Source organism: Bos indicus x Bos taurus, chromosome 27 (genome assembly GCF_003369695.1).
Source record: "Bos indicus x Bos taurus breed Angus x Brahman F1 hybrid chromosome 27, Bos_hybrid_MaternalHap_v2.0, whole genome shotgun sequence".
NCBI lineage: Eukaryota > Metazoa > Chordata > Mammalia > Artiodactyla > Bovidae > Bos > Bos indicus x Bos taurus.
In genome coordinates, this window is record NC_040102.1 from 19,499,660 (window position 1) to 19,522,922 (window position 23,263).

At 41.0% G+C, this 23,263-nt stretch overlaps 1 protein-coding gene across 4 annotated transcripts in view; it reads left to right on the top strand.

Moving 5' to 3' along the window:
• The window catches only part of MTUS1 (microtubule associated scaffold protein 1), a 187,032-nt gene that overhangs the window by 85,496 nt on the left and 78,273 nt on the right, over window positions 1–23,263 (top strand). For 2 of the 4 annotated variants that reach the window (XM_027530154.1, XM_027530156.1), the window contains exons 4-6: window positions 10,670–10,831; window positions 19,799–19,933; window positions 22,373–22,411. In XM_027530154.1, the coding sequence (XP_027385955.1) occupies window positions 10,670–10,831; window positions 19,799–19,933; window positions 22,373–22,411 (336 nt within the window). Of the gene's footprint in view, window positions 1–10,669; window positions 10,832–12,656; window positions 12,904–19,798; window positions 19,934–22,372; window positions 22,412–23,263 lie in introns of those variants that run through there. The other 2 variants (XM_027530157.1, XM_027530155.1) reach the window with 2 other exon arrangements.

The window sequence follows — 23,263 nt, forward strand, 5'->3', positions numbered from 1 at the left end:
GGCTCGCAAAGTTGAACACAACTTAACTGTTGGACAATTCTGACTCCAGATTGTCGACTTTTACTTTTACTACACCATACTGCTTCTCACTTTTAATTGTTTTTTAATTCATATATGTTAATATCACAAATAGGTGTCTTCACTGATTTGAAGTATCTCCACTATCTTATTCTAAATTTTTGTATTTCTGAGATTGACACACCAGTTTATTAATCTGTAAATATGTTTTTGCCATTACTAGACTGTTTCACTATTTTATACTGTAATAAACTAGTAACATTCCTTCTACGCTTTTAAACTTAAAAAAAAATTGTAGTAAAACAAATACTATGGAAAATTTACCGTTTTAACAACTTCAGTGTACAGCTTGGTGGTATGACGTCCATTCCCATTGTTGTACGGCCCCCACCACCGTCCCGTCTCCAGAGCTTTTCCTCTTCTGCACCTGAAACTCTGTCCAATAAACATCAGCTTCCCAGCCTCCCCTTCCCTCAACCCCTGGCAATCCCCTTTCTGTTCTCTGTGAATATGACTGCTCCAGGCACCTCACATAAGACGAGTCATTTGTCCTTTGGAACTAGCTTATTTCACTTAGCATAAGGTCTTTAGGTCCATCTATGTTGTAGCCTGTGTCATAATTTCCTCCCTATTTAAAGGCTGAATAAATATTTCGTGGTAATTATGTATGTGCTGTATGTTCTTTATCCGGGCATCCACTGCTGGACACTGGGATTGCTTCCGCCTTTTGGCTATTGTGAATAATGTTCCCAGGAACCTGATGTACTGGTATCTACTGAAGGTCCTGCTTTCAGTTCTTTCAGATGACTACCCAGAAGAATCATAAAGCAGTTCTGTTTTTAATTTTTTTTGAGAAACCCAACATCCCATTTTCAACAGCAGCTATACCATTTTACTGTCCTAGCACCAGTGCAGAGTTCTAATTTCCTCACGTTCTTACTGACAATTATTTTCTGTCTTGTTTTTATAATAGCCATACGAATAGATGTGAAGTGGTATCTTACTGTAGTTTTGATTTGCATTTCCCTAATGACTAGGGATGGTGAGCAATTTCTCATGTGCTTCTTGGCCACTGTATCTTCTTTCATGCAAGTTCTATTCAAGTGCTTTGCCCATTTTAAAATCAGTTTTGTTGCTGTTGCTGTTGAGTTACAATCCTCATTTTTATGTTCTAAAAAATTCTGACTATTCTTCCTTATTCTAGTTTAAATTGCTCTTTAAAAAATTTTCCCAATTTCCTCTTTGAAAATAATGACATGATTTATCTAGGAATAAGAGTCAATACGTTAATTCAGAGAAGAATGAACGTGTATGTCCCACTTATTCAGATCTTTTATGCTGCTCACTTTTGTGATTTTTCATCATACTAACACTGTTTGACAGGTTTCTTCATAGAAATAGTATGTGTGTACAAGTCAGCATGTATAATTGCTTTTTGTTGCTAAAGCAAAGGATCTTTTCCTTTTTTCCCCTGGTACATCAGAAAGCTGTTGATTGCTGTACAGTATTTTCTAAGCAGCTTATCAGGTCTGTTTAAATACTTTTTAGACAATACTCTACCTCAAAGCAAAATTTTAAATATATGCATTAGTGTCAATGAGAGAATTTGGTCATTCCGGGTTGAGAGTGAGTCTGTGGCTGCAGTTTGACATATGTATGATTTTTCTCCCATAACTGATTGTTAATTCTTTATTTCTTTGGGTAAGCATACTTTAGTTTCATGATAATAATTCCTAGTAACAGAGAATTACTCCAAAGCTCACTTCCTCTTTATAGTAGTGTTTAAAGAGCCCAAGTTACAATTACAGCTATAAATATATTCTCTTTTGTTGTTTTTTGTATTTTAACTATCTGTGTTGTATATTTGGTGTTTTCCTGGCTCTAGTAGTTAATGGCCCTTGCATTCCTTAATAATAATTATACTTTCTATAGTAATTTATATTTTAAATTGCACATATTAATATGTGGCATATATATCCAGACTGACCTCAGTGATCTCCTTTTCATTGTCTAGTTAAAATCCCCATTGCCTCTAGCCCTGGCAAGTGCACTAGCTTCCTAAGTGTTCCCCTGATTTTAAACTCTTCCCTTCCGTCAGCTCTTTACAGGGCTGCCCCAGGATCAAGTTCCGATGTAAGAGCTCAGAAAGCTGCAGAGCCCCCCACCCCCCCGTTCACACCCCACCCCCATAATTAAGGTCTAAAGTTCTTAGCCTGGCATTAATGCCATCTTAAACTTTAAGCTACTTAATGCCAACTGTAAACTGCCCACCACTCCAACCTTGTTGTTTTTCTTCCCCATGACACCTGTGTTCCTGCTTAGCGAAGCAAATCACAGAATCAAACATTTTCATACAATGAGAAGTTAATCATTTTTCCTGAGAACATTTGGTAGTGATTTCTGTAGAAAGATGTTTCCAGCACCCTCTCCATCTGCAGTTACTTTACCTTGTGTAAGCAAGTACTAAATACATGTGTAACACAACCCCTCGTGTGAATCCATTGTCTAAATTTTTGTTAAGATTATCTGTCTTCTAATATAGGGAATACAATAGGCAAGTTTTTTTTGTCAGCCAATTTTGTCAACATCTTCAAAACCCATAAATTTCACCAAATGTAAAGAACAGCAAGTCATTTTTTCAGTGTGGAACAGTCTTGTGAAAAATACATTAAAGCTGAATTCATTCTTATCTCATTGAGAGTTCAGAGGTGAAAACTTGCTTCAACTGGTAGATGTTTCTGTGGCTTTGGAAACTGCTCTCACTTCTTTGAAGGTGTTTTGTGAGCTGTGTGGGACCCAGATTCTTTCCCAGGTTTTTCCTTAAAGAATGGACGAGGCCAAGTTGGAGCTGAGAGAGGACACTCCATTCTGTGAAGCCTCTGGGAGCTCCTGTTGGAGGAGGCATCATTTAATATGAGTGTCAGAACAAAGGAGTGCCATTCAGGAGTTCATTCTTTGTCTTTAATTTCCAGTCCAAAGGAAACATACCATTATGGTTTTGTGAAGATTTTTCCAGTAGTAAAGTGGCTTTTCATCTTGACCACATAAAAGTGTCGATTATGGCATTGACTTTTTTGTACTAAAATTTAAAGAATTAAAGAGTACCTAATGCTTATAGATGTACAGGAAAAAAAAGATTATTAGAATCTACTTACTTTAATTATTGGTCCAGTTTATCCATTTTTAGTTGTTAATCTGTTTTGTCTAGAGTATCTCTTTCTGTTTAAATGTTTGAGCCCATCGACTTTAATAATATTCTTTTTATATTATAAAAATAGACTTATGGTGAGAAAGAATTCACATGGAGTGACATGTAAGTATATAAAGTATGAAGGGAAAATTCCCCATTTCTGTTACTTTCCTTCTCTTTTCCCCTATGTCTCTATCCCATAAGAGGCCCATAAAATTTTTCTATATCCTTCTGGAATTTTTCAACATTTAGATAAGTACAAACTTAAGGAAACTGGGTAATATTAACACAGTCCTATTTTCCACTTAATAAATATCTTACAGATTTTCAGTTTTATAAGGTGTTTCTTAATGATTTTTTGTTGTTGAAAGGCAGTATAATTAATCAGATTTTCCAAGGTGGTTTTCCAAGTAAATTGCTTATTTGATGAAGGTATGTTTCAAAACCAGTAGAATCTGTGTTACTGTCTAAGGCAAAGTGAAGGTGTTATTCTTTCCAGGTTTTCTTGGACAAAAGATGGTTATCATGATAGAATCAGAACAAATCTGTTGTCTCTAAGTAGGCTGATGCTAACAGCATGAGCTTAAAATAAACCACTAAGGCCCATGTAATATCTCTGTAGGAAGGTCTTAAACCTTTATGGTTGACAGCCGAGATAGGTCAGACGGCGTGACATAAACTGGTAACGGTCATCTTTTCAGAACTGGAGGAGCTGTCCTGTCTTGATTTCACTGTTGAGGAATTTGGTGTTTGGGTTCCTCCGAGATGTTCAGCCTGATGTTGCCATGTCTTCCCTGTAATACTGCCTACGATGTGTATGTTTTACTGCTTCTTTATCCAAGTCCAGTTACAGGTTCTGTCAGTCAACTTTGTATTAAGTTAAACGTTAGGACGGTGGGTGAAGCGGTGAGGTGCCTTTGCTGGCCCTGCTGCTTTTAGCGTTCTTGCAGGCTCACCTTCGAGCAGGGGCAGGGGCTCTGGCTGGTCTCAGGTACAGAAGAGGCAGCAGTGGGCAGGTGGTGGACTGACCTGCGTTCGGCCCCTTTCTGTTGCTGGTTATAGGTGTGGGACCCCTGAAGCCATTTAGCCACGTGAGTAGGTTGCTAATCTATAAACTGGAGGTGGCAATAGTAACGCACTGTCAGGGTGCGTCTCAGTTTCCGTGGGGTAATCCTTTCGTGAAGTGGGCATCGTCCTGTGTCCTCAGTGCCCGCTGGTCTAGGGTGATGGTGGAACGGGGAACACTCAGGCTGGGACCGTAAACTGCCATTAGATGGAAAGGGTGGGGTTGGATGACAGAGAGACTTGTGAAAATGGGCGGGGCCAGTTCTCCGGAATGAGAATCGGGCTTTTGGGGGTAAGCTTGCTTCTGTGCCAGGCTGTGTGTTGGAATCAGAGGGTAAAGGTATGTAGTAATTCTGAGACACACGGAGAAGTGTCTATAAACCTTTGATGCTTTCAGAAACAATGCTGTGAGACAACATGTTCTTAAAAAAAAAAAAAAGGTTAATTTTCTAAACATGCTGAGCCTTGACTGCATTGCGACGGTGGCCCAGAAATTTTTATCTGTCACTTACCCAGCCTTGTTCATTGTTTCCAATAATAACGGCTGATTAGAACGAATTTGCTGAAGGAGCAGCAATTTGGTAAATTTATATTGTAAAATCTGTTTATCCCTCCTGAGAGCAAGTAAAATCAGTGGCCAAAAATACATTAAAAAGTCAAATGGCTACTTGAATATCTGTTATCTGCTAATTATTATAAGGAATGTAAAAAAAGTCCCCCTTTAATAGATAGAGTGAAGAGTCTATTAACGAAGGACAGCTAAGCTGATAAAAATTGATTAAGTGTTGAATGCTTCAGTGTAGATGGTGAGAGAAGAGATTATTAAAATTTATCCTTCACTCTTGGCCTTTAAATTTTTTTTTTATTTTTGGCCACACCATGCCGTTTGTTCCCTGTACAGGGATTGAACCCAGGCGCTTGGGCAATGAAAGCATGGAGTCCTAACCACTGAACTGCCGGGGGATTCCCCCTTAAAATTTTTTTTAAACTAGCTCCATTACTGTTATCATTAAAATTCTATGTGTATTTTATAGCTTCATTGAGATATAATTTGTAAGATATTTGATTTATATACATATACATTGTTAAAGGATTGCTACCATCTAGTTAAACCTCATTCCCTCATGTATTTACCATGTGTGTATGAACATGTGTGTTCTACTCTCATAGCAATTTTGCTACAGTGATAGCACTATATATCAACTCTAGTCACCATGTCTGATGTTATCCTTGGGCCTTATGCATCTGAGAGCCAACAGTCTGTGTCCTTTCCCAACTATTTTCCCCCCACCATACTCTTGGCCTCAAAACAAAAGTTAATTCATTTAGCAAGCATTAAGACTCACTCCACGCTAGATGCTTAGCTATGTCCTGAGCGGAATTGAATTCAGTTCTCTTCCTGGTCTCACGGGCCATACAGACTAGTCTGAGAGGCACATTGAAACAGATGTTGTAACAGAAGTGTGGATCTGAGTAGGAAGGTGTGGTCCTTTGCCCTCAGACGGGAGTGTCCAGGAAGGAGGTTCAGTTCAGTCCCTCAGGCGTGTCCTACTCTTTGAGACCCCATGGACTGGCCCCTCCCATTTTCACAAGTCTCTCTGTCATCCAACCCCACCCTTCCCATCTAATGGCAATTTACGGTCCCAGCATAAGTCTTTCCCATTCCACAGAGGACACAGGACAATGCCTACTTCACCAAAGCACGCCAGGCTTCCCTGTCCATCACCAACCCCGGGACCTTGTTCCAACTCATGTCCATCGAGTCGGAGATGCCATCCGACCATCTCATCCTCTGTTGTCCGCTTCTCCTCCCGCCTTCAGTCTTCCCCAGCATCAGGGTCTTTTCCTATGAGTCAGCTCTTTGCATCAGGTGGCCAAAGTATTGGAGCTTCAGCGTCAGCATCGGTCCTTCCAATGAATATTCAGGACTGATTTCCTTTAGGGTGGACTGGTTGGATCTCCTTGCAGTCCAAGGGACTCTCAAGAGTCTTCTCCAGCACCACAGTTCAAAGGCATCAATTCTTCGGTGCTCACCTTTCTTTATGTTCCATACCTCATATCCATACATAACTACTGGGAAAACCATAGCTTTGACTAGACAGACCTTTGTTGTTAAAGTAATGTCTCTGCTTTTTAATATGTTGTCTAGGTTGGTCATAGCTTTTCTTCCAAGGAGCAAGTGTCTTTTAATTTCATGGCTGCAGTTCCCATCTGCAGTGATTTTGCAGCCCAAGAAAATATTATTGATATTTATTCCGGCAATCTTGATTCCAGCTTGTGCTTCATCCAGCCCAGCATTTCACATGATATACTCTGCATATAAGTTAAATAAGCAGGGTGACAATATACAGCCTTGACGTACTCCTTTTCCTATTTGGAACCAGTCCATGTTCCATGTCCGGTTCTAACTGTTGCTTCTTGACTTCCATACAGGTTTCTCAGGAGGCAGGTAAGGTGGCCTGGTATTCCCATCTCTTTAAGAATTTTGCACAGTTTGTTGTGATTCACACAGTCAAATGTTTTAGCATAGTCAATGAAGCAGAAGTCGATATTTATCTGGAATTCTCTTGCTTTTTTGATGATACATCAGATGTTGGCAATTTGATCTCTGGTTCTTCTTCCTTTTCTAAATCCAGCTTGAACATCTGGAATTTCTTGGTTCAGGTACTGTTGGAGCCTAGCTTGGAGAATTTTGAGCATTACTTTGCTAGCATATGAGATAAGTGCAACTGTGCAGTAGATTGAACATTCTCTGGCATTGCCCTTCTTTGGGATCGGAATGAAAACTGACCTTCTCCAGTCCTGTGGCCACTGCTGAGTTTTCCAAATTTGCTACCATATTGAGTGCAGCACTTACAGTGTCATCTTTTAGGATTTGAAATAGCTCAACTGGAATTCCATCACCTCCACTAGCTTTGTTCATAGTGATGCTTCCTAAGGCCCACTTGACCTTGCTCTCCAGGATGTCTGGCTCTAGGTGAATGATCACACCATTGTGGTTATCTGGGTCATGAAGATCTTTTTTGTATAGTTCTCCTGTGTATTCTTGCCACCTCTTCTTAATATCTTCTGCTTCTATTAGGTCCATACCACTTCTGTCTTTTATTGTGCCCATCTTTGCACTAAATGTTCCCTTGGCATCTCTGATTTTCTTGAAGAGATCTCTAGTCTTTCCCATTCTATGGTTTTCCTCTGTTTCTTTGCATTGATCACTTAGAAAGGCTTTCTTATCTCTCCTTGCTATTCTTTAGATCTCTGCATTCAAATGGATAGATCTTTCTTTTTCTCGTTTGCCTTTGCTTCTCTTCTTTTCTCAGCTATTTGTAAGGCCTCCTCAGACAACCGTTTTGCCTTTTTGTGTTTCTTTTTTTGGGGGATCACAGCCTTTTTTTTTGATCACAGCCTCCTATACTGTGTCACAAACCTCTGTCCATAATTCTTCAGGCACTCTATCAGGTCTAGTCCCTTGAATCTATTTATCACTTCCACTGTATATCATAAGGGATTTGACTTAAGTCATAACTGAATGGTCTAGTGGTTTTCCCTACTTTCTTCAATTTAAGTCTGAATTTTGCAATAAGGAGTTCATGATCTGAGCCAGAGTCAGCTCCTGGTGTTGTTTTTGCTGACTGTATAGAGCTTCTCCATCTTTGGCTGCAAAGAATATAATCAATCTGATTTCAGCACTGACCATCTGGTGATGTCCATGTGTAGAGTCGTCTCTTGTGTTGTTGGAAGATGGTGTTTCCTATGACTAGGAAGGAAAGGCTTCACTAAGAGGTGGTGATTCTCGTCAACTCACTTTGTAAGTCACTAGGCAGAGTTTGGGGACTGGAGGGAAAGAAGCCCATTGTATTCACAGGGATGGACAGAAGAGAAGAACAGAGTAAAAAGTCCTGGAAAAATAAAAAGATGTGTGTCTATGGGTGTGTGTGTAGAGAGGTAAGCGCATGTGAAGCACTCGAGAAAGAACTGGTTAGGAATCCACCCTAGAACTGCTTCTTATGTCTTTAAATTTAAATATTAATTAAGGGATTAAAAATAATGTCATCCTGCAGATAATGGTGCTAACACTGGGTGGTGCTAAGTTGCTTCCGTCATGTCCAACTCTTTGTGACCTCATAGACCATAGCCCACCAGGTTCCTCTGTCTGTGGGATTCTCCAGGCAAGAATACTAGGGTGGGTTGCCATTGCCTTCTTCAGGAGATCTTCCTGACCCAGGGATCAAACCCACATCTCTTATGTCTCCTGTATTGGCAGGCAGGTTCTTTACCACTAGCGCCACTGCTGTAGGTCGTAGATAATGGGGAATTACAGATTATAGGTTGGGTCCTGACCTTAGTTTTCACATTCAGAAGATCAACACGATGGAGCTGAAAAGGGTGGAAGGACAGAACTTTAAAATCTAATACAGTTATTTAGGCAACATTTAAAGGAGTAGGTAAGGATTTGTAGCATTTAGATTGAGAGGAGGAGAACTTTTTGAGAAGAAATGATGTGCCTGATGGATTGGAATAGCACATCCTGGTGTCAGGAAAAACCAGGATGCCTGGAGCAGGGCTCACGTTTATGTACGAGGTCAGCCCAGCGTTGAGGCTGCAGACAGGAGAACTTTAGATGCCAGGCCTCAAGTACTTCTTGTGCTTTCTTTTCTGTTAAGGGGAGATTTTTATAAGTGAAATAATTGGGACAAAGCAGTGAGCATTACTCTTTGGAAAACCTACTTTCCTTTCTTATGGCGACATTGGTAATATGTGACTCGATAATTTACAGCTAAGGTCTTTTTCAACTCTTGACATTCTTCAGTTGTATGATCCTAGTGGTGTTGAGAGACTTAATGTTAGATAATGTGAGAATCTGATGGGGGAAAAAAGCTGATTCCAATGTTTTGGGGGTGGGGAAAAAGGAGAATTTAATTACGATTAACGTTAGTAGGTAGGAGGTTGTCTAATTGCCCAAGTTACAACTTTCAGCAAGAAAATGAAAATGTGAGTGCCATTGAGATTCAGGAGGACAGAGCTGCAGGTGAGAATTTGGGGTTCATCGAGATAGGGCAGTGGTTAAAGTAGATACAATAGACTCTCCTGGAGAGGCAGATATGTAAAAAGTTGGAGCCAAGGCATGGACTTAGGAAATGCCCATGTTCAGGTGGAAGCATCAGGATAGTGTGGTTTCAAGGATGCCACAGAATGGGAAGTGTCCATACATGTCTTATAGAAAAGTGGATGTACTTGCTACAAAAAAGAGCTAGGAGTTTGAATGAGAACCATTTAAGTTTGGCAAATAAAGAGTAAAGATGAAAGTGAAAGTCGCTCAATCGTGTCTGACTCTTTGCGACTGCATGGACTGTATTATCCGTGGAATTCTCCAGGTCAGAATACCAGAGTGGGTAGCTTTTCCCTTCTCCATGGGATCTTCCTAACCCAGGGATCAAACCCAGGTCTCCTGCATTGGGGGAAGAGCCAGGGAAGCCCAAGAATACTGGAGTGGGTAACCTATTCTTTCTCCAGAGGATCTTCTCAACCCAGGAATTGAACCAGGGTCTCCTGCATTGCAGGTGGATTCTTCACCAACTGAGCTATCAGGGAAGCCCAAGGATGAAAAGGGCAGATGAAAAAAGAATGCTAATAATATAGCACCACCTGCTGTTAGGCATTAGGTATTTTTGAATTGTTTTTCTCAAATGGACTTCTTCCTTCCTATCTTGGTTGTTTTTTAGTTTTCACCTAGTTTTTATCTCGTAGCGTAGTGTGTGAACACACTAATTTGTTTACTTTTAAATCAACAGTATTGCGGGAAGTCATATCAATTTGTTTATCCCTTGATTTCAACATTGCCAAAAGTTTCTGTCTCAAATGACTCTGTGTCACAGAAGCATGTATGTTAGTCACTCAGTCGTGTCTGACTCCTTGCGGCCCCATGGACTACTGTAGCTCATCAGGCTCCTCTGTCTATGGAATTCTCCAGGCAAGAATACTGGAGTGGGTAGCCATTCCCTTCTTCAGGAGATCTTCCCAACCCAGGGATGGAACCCAGGTCTCCTGAGTCTCCCATCTGAGCCACCAGGGAAGCCCATGTCACAGAAGACCCGAGTTAATTCCTTCACTGTTATAAGATCACAGGAATCCTTCCTGCGTAATTCTGAATATTCATTTTACATCTTGACTCACTTGTTCATCCCTGGACAAGGAAATGGCAACCCACTCCAGTATTCTTGCCTGGAAAATTGCATGGATTGAGGAGCCTGGCAGGCTACTATCCACGGGGTCGCAAAGAGTCGGACACGACTGAATGACTTCACTTTCACTTGTTCATGTAGGAGCTCGGGTTTACAAGCTTAGAGCTTTTGGAATGAATAGCCGTGGAAACTTTTTGTCTTTTTTTCAATCCCCAAGGAAAACCCGCATCCTTGAAAACAGCGCAGCCGTCTCGTGTGAATCTGCCCAGATTGCTTCCTAGACCCAAAGCATCTGTGAAAAACCCTGCGCTGCGGAGGACAGAAAGCGCCTCCTCTGTCGCCAGCGTCCACAGTGAGCTGAGCGCTTACAGCAACAACTGTAAGTCAGTCTTACGTCAGACTTTGGGGCCTGTTGAAACTGTAGTTGTGAGAGAAATCTAATGAGCTACCAATTATCAGGATTTTTGATTCTGTGATTTAGGGGGAAAATGCACATCCTGCTTCTCCCTTGGAATTGCTAAAAAAAAGTTTGGCAGGAGAAGAAAGTTGTCTCAACGACATTCTCTTTTGATGAATGTGCTAGGAAACACTGACATACTTATCTGTTGAAGGCATGTGGGTGTTTTTTTTGTTGTTGTTATTGTTGGTGGTGGTGGGTTGTTTTTTCTGTTTGTTTGTTTAAGGAAAGAAAGTGATCTAGGAACTGTTGGAACCCAACTGGAAATCAGAAAAATAGATAACTTCAGTTTCATTTGCTTTGTAAACGGCTGCATTTTGTAGAAGCATTTGTTCGTTTGTTTGTATTTCCTAATCTTAAACTTTGGATGCTAGATTCAATGTATTAGGAGTGAATATTTTAACTTCAAGCTTAGTTTTAAATAATTTAAACAGAATATTTGGGGGATTTTCAATTAGTATGAATTTTGTTTTCTGTGTATAAAATGACAGAGTTATTTTCTTAAATAGTAAGTTGAGTTATCCTTTTCATTCAAAAGATGTATTTGGTCTTAGTGTTTATTTGCTCATTTCCTTTTTCATTTCTTTCAACAGTAGCTCATGGATTAACAAATGTGAGGAATTTTGGAGTGCCTGCTGTATATAAGCAGCACTGTAGATGCTGGGAAGGATATGAGATATCAGAGAAATTGTCCCTCTGGGAAAGATAGTTGAGGATAAAGAAGATGTTTACGTGGATAACTAGAATATCAGATGAAACAAGGAATAAGGGAGTGGTGGGGAGGAGGGGAGTTCTCTCTGCCTTAGAGGGAATCAGTTTCTTCTTTCTGTGAGAGGACAAGGACAGATTGGAGTCATGTTATTGAACCTTCTGGGTGTGGAGCACCTTACAGTGTTACTGTACATACTTTCTCTGTTTTTTTCTCAAATAACTTCCATTACCCTGATTTTACACGCGAGGTAATTGTGGCTCAGAGAGGTTGTCCCTGGTCCAAGGGCACTCAGCCAGCATGTGACAGAACTGAGAAAGTTTATGGTTAAGACTTGGAATTAATGACTGAAAGAATGAGCACATTTCCAAGAGGTTACTTAGCAGCAGGATCTGGTCTCCTATGAGAGTAAATAGTTGTATATAGGAACTTTAGGGACCCTGGGATATGTTACTTGCAGTGAGATGGGACCGTTATCCACTTGCTACTTGAAGTTTGAAGTCGTGGCAGATCAGAGGGTTTGCGTTTATCTGTTGACTCTTGATTTGAAAAGGTCATTGACACGTGTATTCCCTTAAGGTCATTGCACTTGCAGCATTCTCTGTTTGTAACAGGAAATGTTAAAAACAAAACCACCTGAATAGAAGCACCCAGGTGCTCTCAGAGGGGCCTGGAGGGTTGTGTAGTGTTGGCGCTTGTGACCCTGGCAGGAGGCGCGTCCGTAGAGCCACTGCCCAGCGTCCCCAGCGACAGCCATGTTGCCACGGCCCCGCTCAGGACCGCGTCTGACACTCCCAAGGAGGGTGTCACAGTGCTTTTGTCTGTTCCTTTTTGTCTTTTAACAAAGGGGCTTCCCGTGGACCCACAGAGCCTGTCTACTGGCTGTGTGTCCCTGTCTCAGATGAAGCGTTCAAATGAGTTTCTTTCTTAGATGGATCCACTAGCCGGTTTAATCTGTTCTGTGTAGTGCCTGGGAGCTTAGTTGTTTTTTTTTTTTTCCCTGCTCCATTCTAATTCACTAAGAGCAAGCATGAGGAATAGGAGCGTGAACATGGCTGCAGTTTTCCTTGCTTGAGCTTGCTGTGATCCTTTTAAATGACTATACCAGGAGGATTTCGCAGCTGTACAGAAACGGATGCGTCTTCGAAAATATTTATCAATTCTACATTCTCCGCACCAGCCGGCTCAGAGAGGCACTACGATGCTACCTTATTGACATTGCTGGTTCTGGGATCCTACACCCTTTGTATAGTTCCTTTGTTAGCCACGTTTACTGGCAAAAGAAGTAGGTCGACGATTTCTGGTTTGATTCTTTCTTTGTAAGCATGCTTAAATTTCCTTCAATAAATTGACTTAGTATCTCTCAATTGCTATCTTTATAACTCGTAATTTGTTAATTGTGGTATTTCTCGGGCATGTTTATATTGAAGTTGTGAATGGTTCTTCATAGAACCAATTTTATTGTGTGTTTTGTGTTTGGGAACTCGGATTAAATATAATTCAGCAATGTTGTCGATGTTCTTGGCACATGAGATTACTTTATAAAAGACTAGTTAATGGTCTCATTTGTGATGCAACAACTGGTAGTTTTTGTTTGCCCAGTCGTTGTGTGAGTATAGGGAAAATACTTTCCTAGACTTAGAATCAAATCATCACATTTTAATGCTTTTACTTATATGCTATCTAAAAATATTTAAAATGTGTGTTTTTTCGGAATTACCTTCAAACGTGAAAAAAATCATTTTGAGCTGCAGTGTTTCTGATTTCTGATAATGATCATGGAACGATCATGATTTCTGGTCATGTTAGGAAATAACCTTTCGATCTGTGTTTTAAATTCTTCTGGGGTGAAGCCTTTGGATGCTTTTAAAGAACGTTTCCTTGCTTTGTTTGCTCCTCTCTTTGTGATGTGATGCTGTCAGTGCAGTCGCTTCTGAGATGGCAAGATGCTCTTAGAAAATTCTGGGTTGCCGTGCTTAAGGATGCTAGAGAAATAACACGACCAAGTTCTAAAGCAACTGAATCAAAATGTATAAGACAATAAACCTTTCTTTTGTGGGGGTTCCAGCAGGTGCTTTGTGTGTGTTCTTTTCAGCATAGAAAATTTTTAAAGTTACAGTGTTGATTTTTTTTTTTAACATATATTAGTACAAAATTTAATCTGGTAGTTTCTGTATCAAATATGCTCATTTTTAGAGGTTAAACGTTGTAAGCTCTTCCAGACTCAGAGAGCTAAGGTCCAGTTTTTAAGATCATTGGATAAAAATACGTTATATAGTGTAGGTCTTGTAAAGAGGGGAAGGTTTGAGGGACCTTTGTGTGAGTGTAGAAGGCGGTCTCAGGGGAGTCAAGAATTTTGCCATATTAGCAGATATGAAGCCCAAGAGCATCTTACACCTTCCAGTTTGGCCGGAAAAGCATGATGAGCACATTTATTTTTGAGAGACAGATGGCAAGGGGAAATGAAAGGTTGCACGCCCGAGCTGTCTGCACTGTCTGGGAGACGGAACGGGTGAAGGTAAACTAAAGACATGGAGCTTTCTCTCCCTTCACCTTCATGGCCAGCCCCTGTGCGAGCGGCATGGTACGGTAGAAAAGAGCATCCGAGTTGAACTCCTGCAAGCTGTCTTACTAACTCATGGAAGCTGGACAGTCTCACACCCTCTTAGCCTCAGTGTTCTCACCTGATGAATGGGCGGGGAGACCCAGATTGTCCTAAATCCCCTAAATCCTTTCGGTGGCAAAGGCTTCTGCCTACCTTTAGTTTTCTTCATGATGATAAAATGGTACCTAATAGCTTGGAAGAAGGGTGTTTGGAGCAGGGATCAAGGTGATGGAGAGAAGGATCTGTCTCACTAGCCTTCAGTCCCGTCCTCATTGCTGAATGGCAAGTGGGTATTGTGTCACCTGCCAATACCGGTCAGTTGGTGAGAATCACCCGGACAGCAGTGAAAGTTTTCCCAGCTGCTTCCAGGTTCAGAGCAAACCCAGCGTGGGTTTGACCACTGAAGCCTGCCTGAGGTGAGGCAGGCGGTGAAAGGCAGGTGGTACATACGTTGGCCCCGTGTTCCAGCACATACCCACTACTTAAGCACATCCGAATGGACAAGTGAATAAGAAAATACTATCATCTAGACTGGTGTTTTGTCTTCATTCTTTTCTGGACTGTGTCTGAGACCTTCCTGTTAGTACAGGTTGGGTGATTTTGCATTTGGAATTTGAGAGCTTGGACATTAAGTCGTGATTTGATTCGAAGCCAGGTGGGCAGAGGATCTGGCGCAGTGGGAAGTGTTAAGCTGATTCATCGAAAGTTCGGAAAACAAGCAGAAGGTTGGCTCCGTGTGTATATACATGTTTTTTAAACAAAAACAAAAACTAACGTGGAGCAGGCGCTAGAGTGTGGTGTGAAGTGTTAGTTCTCAAATAACAGTTTGGAACAGTGGAAGCCTTTCTCTAGCAGGGAAATCTTTTTCCTTGTGCTTGGACTTCTCTGGAAATCTCTTCATTTTATCTGTAGACTCGGTCATCTCTGTCATTTCACTTGAACCACATTCTGCGTGTGGGGAAATGAAGGATTCACGAGCATCTGTTACTCTGGCATAATCAGGGCAGCTAAGACCAGGGCTGACAACAATATGGGGGCAGTTCTAAAACAGTGTGTATTAGACCTGGCTGAGGCACGGGCGATCACTCGTGGGACCTCACACGTTGAGTCTACAAACCAGCTGTCACGGAGTGGCTGTGTCTCCTGGAGCACCGTACTGGGGAGAATTCCCACTGGGTGTTTGGCCTCAGAGGGACCCCGCGCCCGTTAGTGGGGGTCTGCGCTGTCTGCACACTAGGGGTTCAGACCCTCTCCTGCGTAGACAGGTGACACGATTCAGCACAGCTGGGCAGTGGCCCAGTCAGGACCAGGATTCAGATAGTACAGGCTCCATTCCCTTCCTCGACACTAAGGTGCTTCCGTCATTCTGTTGGAACTTGTGCCGCTGAAGGGTTTATCACTGGGACATAATAACTCTAGGCGAGAGGAAATGCAGACATTCTCAGCATACCCAGCCGGCTGCCCAGCTGAAATAGAAGGCAGGAGAAATATTCTCAAGGCATCGTGCCTTGTAATAAAGGTCGTCCTTCCAGTTGGGGTTTACTGGAAAGCGACAGGCCAGCTTAGAGGAGAGCTTTAGAGAACTGAGGGATGTGTAAGTGTTGGTCACAGGTCAGCACATTAGTAACATGGGAGAGAATGAAGGGGGCATGTATAGTAGATGATCAGAGAGAGAGAGATGTGTGTGTCTGTGAGTGTGTGCATATGTGTATGTGTGTGTGTGTGTGTGTGTGTTTATATATGTCATATAAAAATGGAAGTGTATGTGTTTATGTGTGCATATGTGCATATATGTGTGTGAGTTTATATATGTCACATAAAAATGGAAGTGTGTGTTTATATGAGTGTGTGCGTATGTGTATATATATATATGTGTGTGTGTGTGTGTGTTTGTACCCCAAGTCAAGCTCATTTTTATCCTTGTCGTAGGGAATGTTGACCCTCATGTGTTAACACTGATGCGATCGCATGCCGGCAGGACTGAGCCTCCAGGGTGGCGGTGAGACACCTGGCCCCCAGCGCCTCCTGTTCTGCACATGACTGAGTTGGGAATATTGTCCCTCGTGAGAAAAGACTTTTGCTTTCATGACAAATCCTCTTACCGAGTCCTTTGGAAACTGAAAGTCTTTATGTTCAAAACTTAGAAATAAAACATGTGGATTTACTATCATATGAATTTATAATATATCTGTAAGTTAAATTCAATTTTTCAAAATTTGAATAGGCAACTTATTTGCTGCTGAATATAGCTTTCAAAATGTGTCAAGAAAAGGCAGACTCGGATCCAGATTGTTGTAATACATGGTTGATACCAATAACGTCATTCACTTCCCTTCATAGATTTTGATTTAGTGTAGGTGGAAATGTTGATTGAAACCCAATATCCATTTTATATGAAATTCTAAAAGACATGCTCTATGACACTTTGGTTTTGTTTCTTTAAGACTATGAAGTCACTCCCCATCGGTTCTTTAAAAAGTTATGTTGAATTTTATAGTAGTCATATCTTTAGTGTTTAACATTTACATTAGCTCCCTGTCAGCTTTGGAAAACTCTATGGCACCCCACTCCAGTACTCTTGCCTGGAAAATCCCATGGACGGAGGAGACTGGTGGGCTGCAGTCCATGGTGTTGCTGAGGGTCGGACATGACTAAGCGACTTCACTTTCACTTCTCTCATGCATTGGAGAAGGAAATGGCAACCCACTCCAGTGTTCTTGCCTGGAGAATCCCAGGGACGGGGGAGCTTGGTGGGCTGCCGTCTATGGGGTCGCACAGAGTTGGACACTACTGAAGTGACTTAGCAGCAGCAGCAGCAGCAGTCTCCACGTTCTAGGGAAGAAGGGAATTGGAAAGGATAGGAAATAGACAGAAACTTGTCAGCGGGAGGGAAGACTATGTAGATTGGGCCTGATATTAAGCGTTACTTGGGCACAGGAAGAACAAACAGATGGCTCCCTGTAGGGGGGACTTGACATTGATCAGGGCAGAGTGATGGCAAGTCTTCACCAGGTTCAAGTGTGACATCCTTCAGGACTCTTGTAGAGCTGGACAGTTTAGCCTAGGCAAAAATTTCTGTCTTCAAATTTATAAATATTAGTAAATAGGGTTGACATCTCATCCCTTTGCAGAAGTGTGAAGTGAAGAAAGGGATCAAGATTGGTGATAAAGACCTTTGTGATTGTAAGTGTTAATAATTAGAATGGAATTGGATGGTTAGAATTGGGTGTTGAAATTATTTTGAAACAAATGATTAAAAAGTCCAGTCTGGGTTGGCAAAGGGGGAAATTAAGCCTGGAAACCAGGTTGTGAATGATCAGACCTCCAGCCCAGTAAGTATATGGTGACATAAACATGCCAGGGGTTTGTATGGAAATGGATAAAAAGGTTAACTTTTATGGGAATTGAAAAAACTATAAAACTTTCTAAGTATTTTTCTTTTGATTTCTTTTCCCCCTTCTGAGATGTGGAGAGAAAAGGGCAAAGTGCGGTGTGTACACTCTTGAGCATTATGTGTAACATGGTAACCTCTCAGCAAGAGCCAAGCCAGTGCTGTTAAAATTCCTTGTAGGAGCCGAGCTCCTGGACAGTGAACTTTTTCAAAGATTATTCATTTCTGGAGAACTAAGAAGAGAATTTCAGAATGAAAGGACATACTGATGCCTTTTAATTAGGTCACTGCTGCTGCTCTTCTCTCTGTTTTTATTACCACTTACTAAAATTGGAAACGGCCTTTTTGATATATGTAATTTTATGTGTTATTTTTGGCTGCATTGGGTCTTCGTCACCGCAGGTGCTTTCTCTAGTTGGAGTGAGTGGGGTCTACTGTTTGGTTTTGGCCTCGGAGGCTTCTCAGTGCAGTGGCTTCTCTTGTTAGGAGCACAGGCTTCAGGAGTCGTGGCTCTCAGGCTGCGGAGCACAGGCTCAGGAGGGGTGATGCACAGACTTAGTTGCTCTGCAGAAGGTGGGATCTTCCTGGATCAGGGGTCAAACCTGTGACTCCTGCCTTGGCAGGTGGATTTTTACCACTGAGCCACCCAGGCAAGTCTCTGAAACAGCTTTTTGTGTTATCTTTACATGCCGATACTATTGTTTCCAAACCTTTCCTTTAAGGTTTTGGACATTTAGCGTGATTCTGAAATGTAGATAACACTCAGCCAGAAACAGTGCAGTAAGTGATGGGGGTGCTGGTTATGTTCCTAAAGTGTCCATAGTCCTCTCAGCCGTATCAGAGCCGGGAACACTGTTTCATGGGACCTCATTACGGGCCCAGTGCACCTTTCCCAAAAATGCAGTGTGAAAATGCATTCTTATTGAATTCAGAGCACAGGAAATAGACCCTGCTTCTTCGTTTCGCTTGCCTCTTCCCCTGCTCCTTATAAACCTTAAGGATACAATAGAAGATTTGGGTTTTTTTTTTTCAATCCAGTGGGAAGCTATAAATATGAAGAGAAATTTCTCATTTAGGGAGAACCTACATAAACATACACTCTACACAGTTGTCTCATGTAACTGAAAGATACTTAGTTTTTCATTGCCCGGGGCTCCAGTCATTACTGTGCAAAAGAAGAAATACAAGTAAGCAAGGCATCTGTTGAAGGCTTTATCTACAGGTTACTCCATGGTATCAGATTTTCATTCTGGTAGACAATCGAGTTACAAATTATCGATTTTTTTTAAAGGTGTGTTTTTATTTCCAAATGTCACTGTCTTTTGATAATGCCAAAATTGCCTTTAGGGTCCCAGTGAAGACAGAGAAGCAAAATCAGAGACTAGCAAAATAGCAGACATCCTTTCCAGGACCATTGACATATCAGACCTAGAATAGAGTATTTGGTCACCTTCACTCTGACCTCCTCCTAGGAAATAGTGTAGGTCTGGTTCTGCAGGAGCCTCCTTTTGCTAGTTAACTGTCATGGACTCAGAATTACAGCATAGTCTAAGCACAGGTGGCTAGTCTCAAATTTGCTCCAAAAGTCCTTTATTCAGTTCCTTTAACGCCTGGAAACGTCCCCCCGCCCCCAACCCCGAGTTAATTCCTGTGTGAGTGAGAGAAGAAAGGTTTGCATGGAATACAGGAGATGCTTTTATTATTTAGGTGGAATTCCATTTTCTGTTTCAATTCTGAGGCTTAGGCACCTTTGTTCTAGGGCAGATGTTGGAGCTTTAGCTTCTTGCGGCAGTGGAGAAGGGTCAGAACCTGATCTCATCTTCACAGCTACAGATGAGCTTGAGGATAATACTCATCCCTCGGTACCATGGGGGATTGGTTCCAGAACCCCCGAGGATACCAAAACACCTCCCAGGTTTCATGTGGGATGACAGCTGCCCTGGACCTGAGGCATGAACTTGGGCTGTGCCAGGATGTGTGATCACCCTGGTTACATCTTACCCTGCATCCCCGTGAACAGGAACTACCTGTTGTCTGTCTTTGTATCCCCACCACCCAGTAACGACCAGCAGGTGGTGTAGGTGCTTAGTGAACACCTGCTAATTCAAGGGGGACAGATAGGTCACGGAAGAGTCATACTGTGGTTATCAGTCAACTGAAATGCACTTTTCTGTTCTATTCTAGCTGGTAATGCCGCTGTCATCAAATATGAGGAAAAACCTCCAAAACCAGCATTTCAAAATGGCTCCTCAGCATCCCTATATCTGAAGCCCTTGGTACCCAGAGGTCACACGCACTTTCTGAAAACTCCTCCAAAAGGTATGGGACCTCCTGGTGAAGAGAAGAGGAAGATGAGGCTTTTCAAATCCTTGGCTTGTAGGAGGTTAAAATGTTGACAGCTTCACAGTGTATCGGACTTCTATTTACAAAAAGTCTGAGAAATAAAGCCATAACAGATTTTATACTGAGGGAAGCTCTTCTTGTTCTGAGAGTCTGCTGGTTCTGTAGCTAAAACTTGATACACAGAAATCAGCAGATAGAGAAAAGCTATAAGGTGATAAGAAATAAAACTTCCAGAGTTAAATTATGTGAAAGTGGCGATCTATAGTAATGGCATAGAAATGCATGGTTTACTTCATACTTTGGGTCCAACCATGTTATCCTCACCCCCGCCACCCCACCGCTTTATTTATCTCTTTTATGAATCACTCCCTTTGTAATTGCTGCAACTATGAAGGTTAATCTTCAGGTTTACAACATAAGTGGTATATACTTCTGGGGTCACCAGCCTCTGGACTCTAATGCCTGATGATCTGAGGTGGAGCTGATGTAATGATAATAGAGATAAAGAGACAATAAAAGTAATGCACTTTAATCATCCCCAAACCATCTCTCCACCCCTCAACAACCCGCCACCCTGCCCCCAGGTCTATGGAAAAATTGTCTTCCATGAAACCAGTTGCTGGTGCCAGAAAGGTTGGGGGACCACTGCTTATATGGAATGTTCTCTTGCAGCTTTATCACAGTGGAGCTGAAGCACATTAACAGTTGTTATTCAGTGAACTGAAAGATTGTTTAGCTGAAAGCATAATTGTGAATGAGAAGCTTGAGCGGTCATACGTGAGGCATATTTATATTAGAGAGATTAAAAAACACAGAAAGTTACACAGTTCTCCTTCATCCCATCGACCACGAATAACCGCTCCATTTCCTCCTGTTCGTTTCTTTTGCATGTGTAATCATTTTCCTTTTGTTTCAAGAAAACTCAGAGCATGGTATGTACACTCTCTTGTGCTGCGCTGTTTTTTATTAATTTAGTAGTATGTCATGAGAGCATCTTCATTTTAAATGACTATGAAAGTGTCTCCTGTTTTCTAATTCTGTGGTTCCTGAACACAATTTCTGACTTTCACTGTGGCACCTTATACTGGGATGAACATCTTTGAAGGTGAACATTGTTCATTGCTTCAGATTCTAGTTACATCCATGAGGTTTCCCTACAAGAGGGATCACTGAGTTAAACTGTATGAATCTTTGGGAACTTGTTATTATGTCATTAAATAACGTTCCAGAAAGGTGTTAGTCTCTCAAAGCAGTGTGTCTGTTGCTCTGCGTCCTTCTCAACATGTGTGTGTGTGTGTGTGTGTGTGTGTGAGAGAGAGAGAGAGAGAGAGAGAGAGAGATGTATGTATGTGAAGGTTCCTGTGGTAACTTGAGGCTGATTACCTATTAGTATTTACCAACATTTTTTCTTTTCTATTGAATTCAAGAGAGAATAGGTACAGATACTGGCAGAAAGATTCTTCCAAGTGCCAACAGGTTCTCATCTCTCCAAGGTCTTAAATAAACTTCTGAGGCATCAAAAGACCCCTTGATGGGATGACATCAGTTTATGAAATCTGTGTTTTTTATTGATGGATGATAAAGCCCCGTGATCTGCACAGACACTGGTACCTGGAAAGAAAATGTCTAACTTGGAGACTAAGGCCACTTGCAGAGTTAGAATAGCTTGATTCCTCGGATACCTTTACAGAACAGAGAACCTCAGTATTCTAAAATGCCCTTTTATTGAATTTATGAGCTTTTGTATCACAGAGGTTTTACTTGAGTGGAAATCAATGCTTTCCATTTACAACAGCCACATATTTTGAGAGATTATCGTCTCTGTAAAATTCCATGGATAGAATGTGGCAACTGTTCTTACTGATCTGCTGGTGCTTTGCCCTAGAAATGATTCTATAATGTCAGGAAAACGTGCTCATGATCTCCTCGTGACTGACTTTTGTAGCTCTGTGCCTGTCACGACTCCTGGTTATATTTGTTTTTCAGCTTTATGGGTGTATAATTGACAATGAAAATTATAATAAATTTGATTTAATGCATATATACATTGTGAAAGAATTCCCCTGCTAACAATTTTATATCATATCCATTTGAAGGAAGAGACTTTCTTTCATAAAGTCTGGCCCTTTTCCTGATCTGTAAGTGGTGGAATAGCATAAAGTATGTAAGACACGTGTAAATTCAGTACTGTTGAATTTGAATTTCAGCAGTTCTTGAATTGAAAAAACACTGTGGTTTGTCCTAATATATTTAATTGGTGACAATGAATAATATCACCATTAAACCATTAAACTACCATTTTGATCTTATTTGGAATGTCTTTTTATGCTTGAGAGGGGGAGCTTTATTTGTAAAATGGTTTATTGTGTAATATTTCCTGTAAAATGTGTATCTAATATTTCTCTTATATTTTAGATCCTTCAAGAAAAAGTCTATTTACAGCCTTGAATACAGGTAAGTGACCACTTTAAATACAGATAGAAGAAAAGAATCATTTTATAAAGTTACATTATCAAGTACTTAAGTGTATTCACAGTGATTTTTCACTAGTTGCTTATAAACATACTTTGTTTTGTGGCATAAACATAACTGCTTGTGACGTTGGCTGGCGTAGGGTTAAGACTTGGTGAACATAGTTGCTAAGCCTTCTGATGCAGAAGGATGGTTTATTAATCACAGATAATTTGCTTTTTTAAGTAATGCTTTTTTTCCAAATGTGGAGCATATTTATTATTCAACATGTGGAGATATGGAGAATATACTTTTTCTAAGAAATACGTGATTGTAAAATGGATAGTCTTTAATGGTTAAATAATCTTGTGATCAGGTTTAATAGTATCAAGCAGTTAACATTTTTCTTTTCCTTTTCACACTTCTATGGAAAAAAATCAACACCTATCTCTAAGACTGTCTCTGAACCTTTGAACATCAACTGGGACTTTAAAAACTTGGTCTCTTGAAGCCAGAGAAGATTTTATAAACTGTACTCATTACAGTTTCTATGTTTTATCTATAGCTGGTTAGGTCCCTGTCCACTACTTAAATTCTCCTCCTTAATATGTGGATATAAGACAGTTTTATGTCTTCTGAGTCCATTGAGGATTACAACAGCAAATCAAATGGCAGAGGCAGAAGGGTATTACTATGACACACTGATTACAGATTATCATGCTTCCTGGTAGCTCTGGGAGCTATGGATATAAAGGTGAGCCCCAAATGAGTAAGGGTTTTGTCTTCAGAAAGGTTCCAGGAAAGTTGAAGGATTGCACAAATAAATATACAATCACAACTGCAATAAATTTTAGG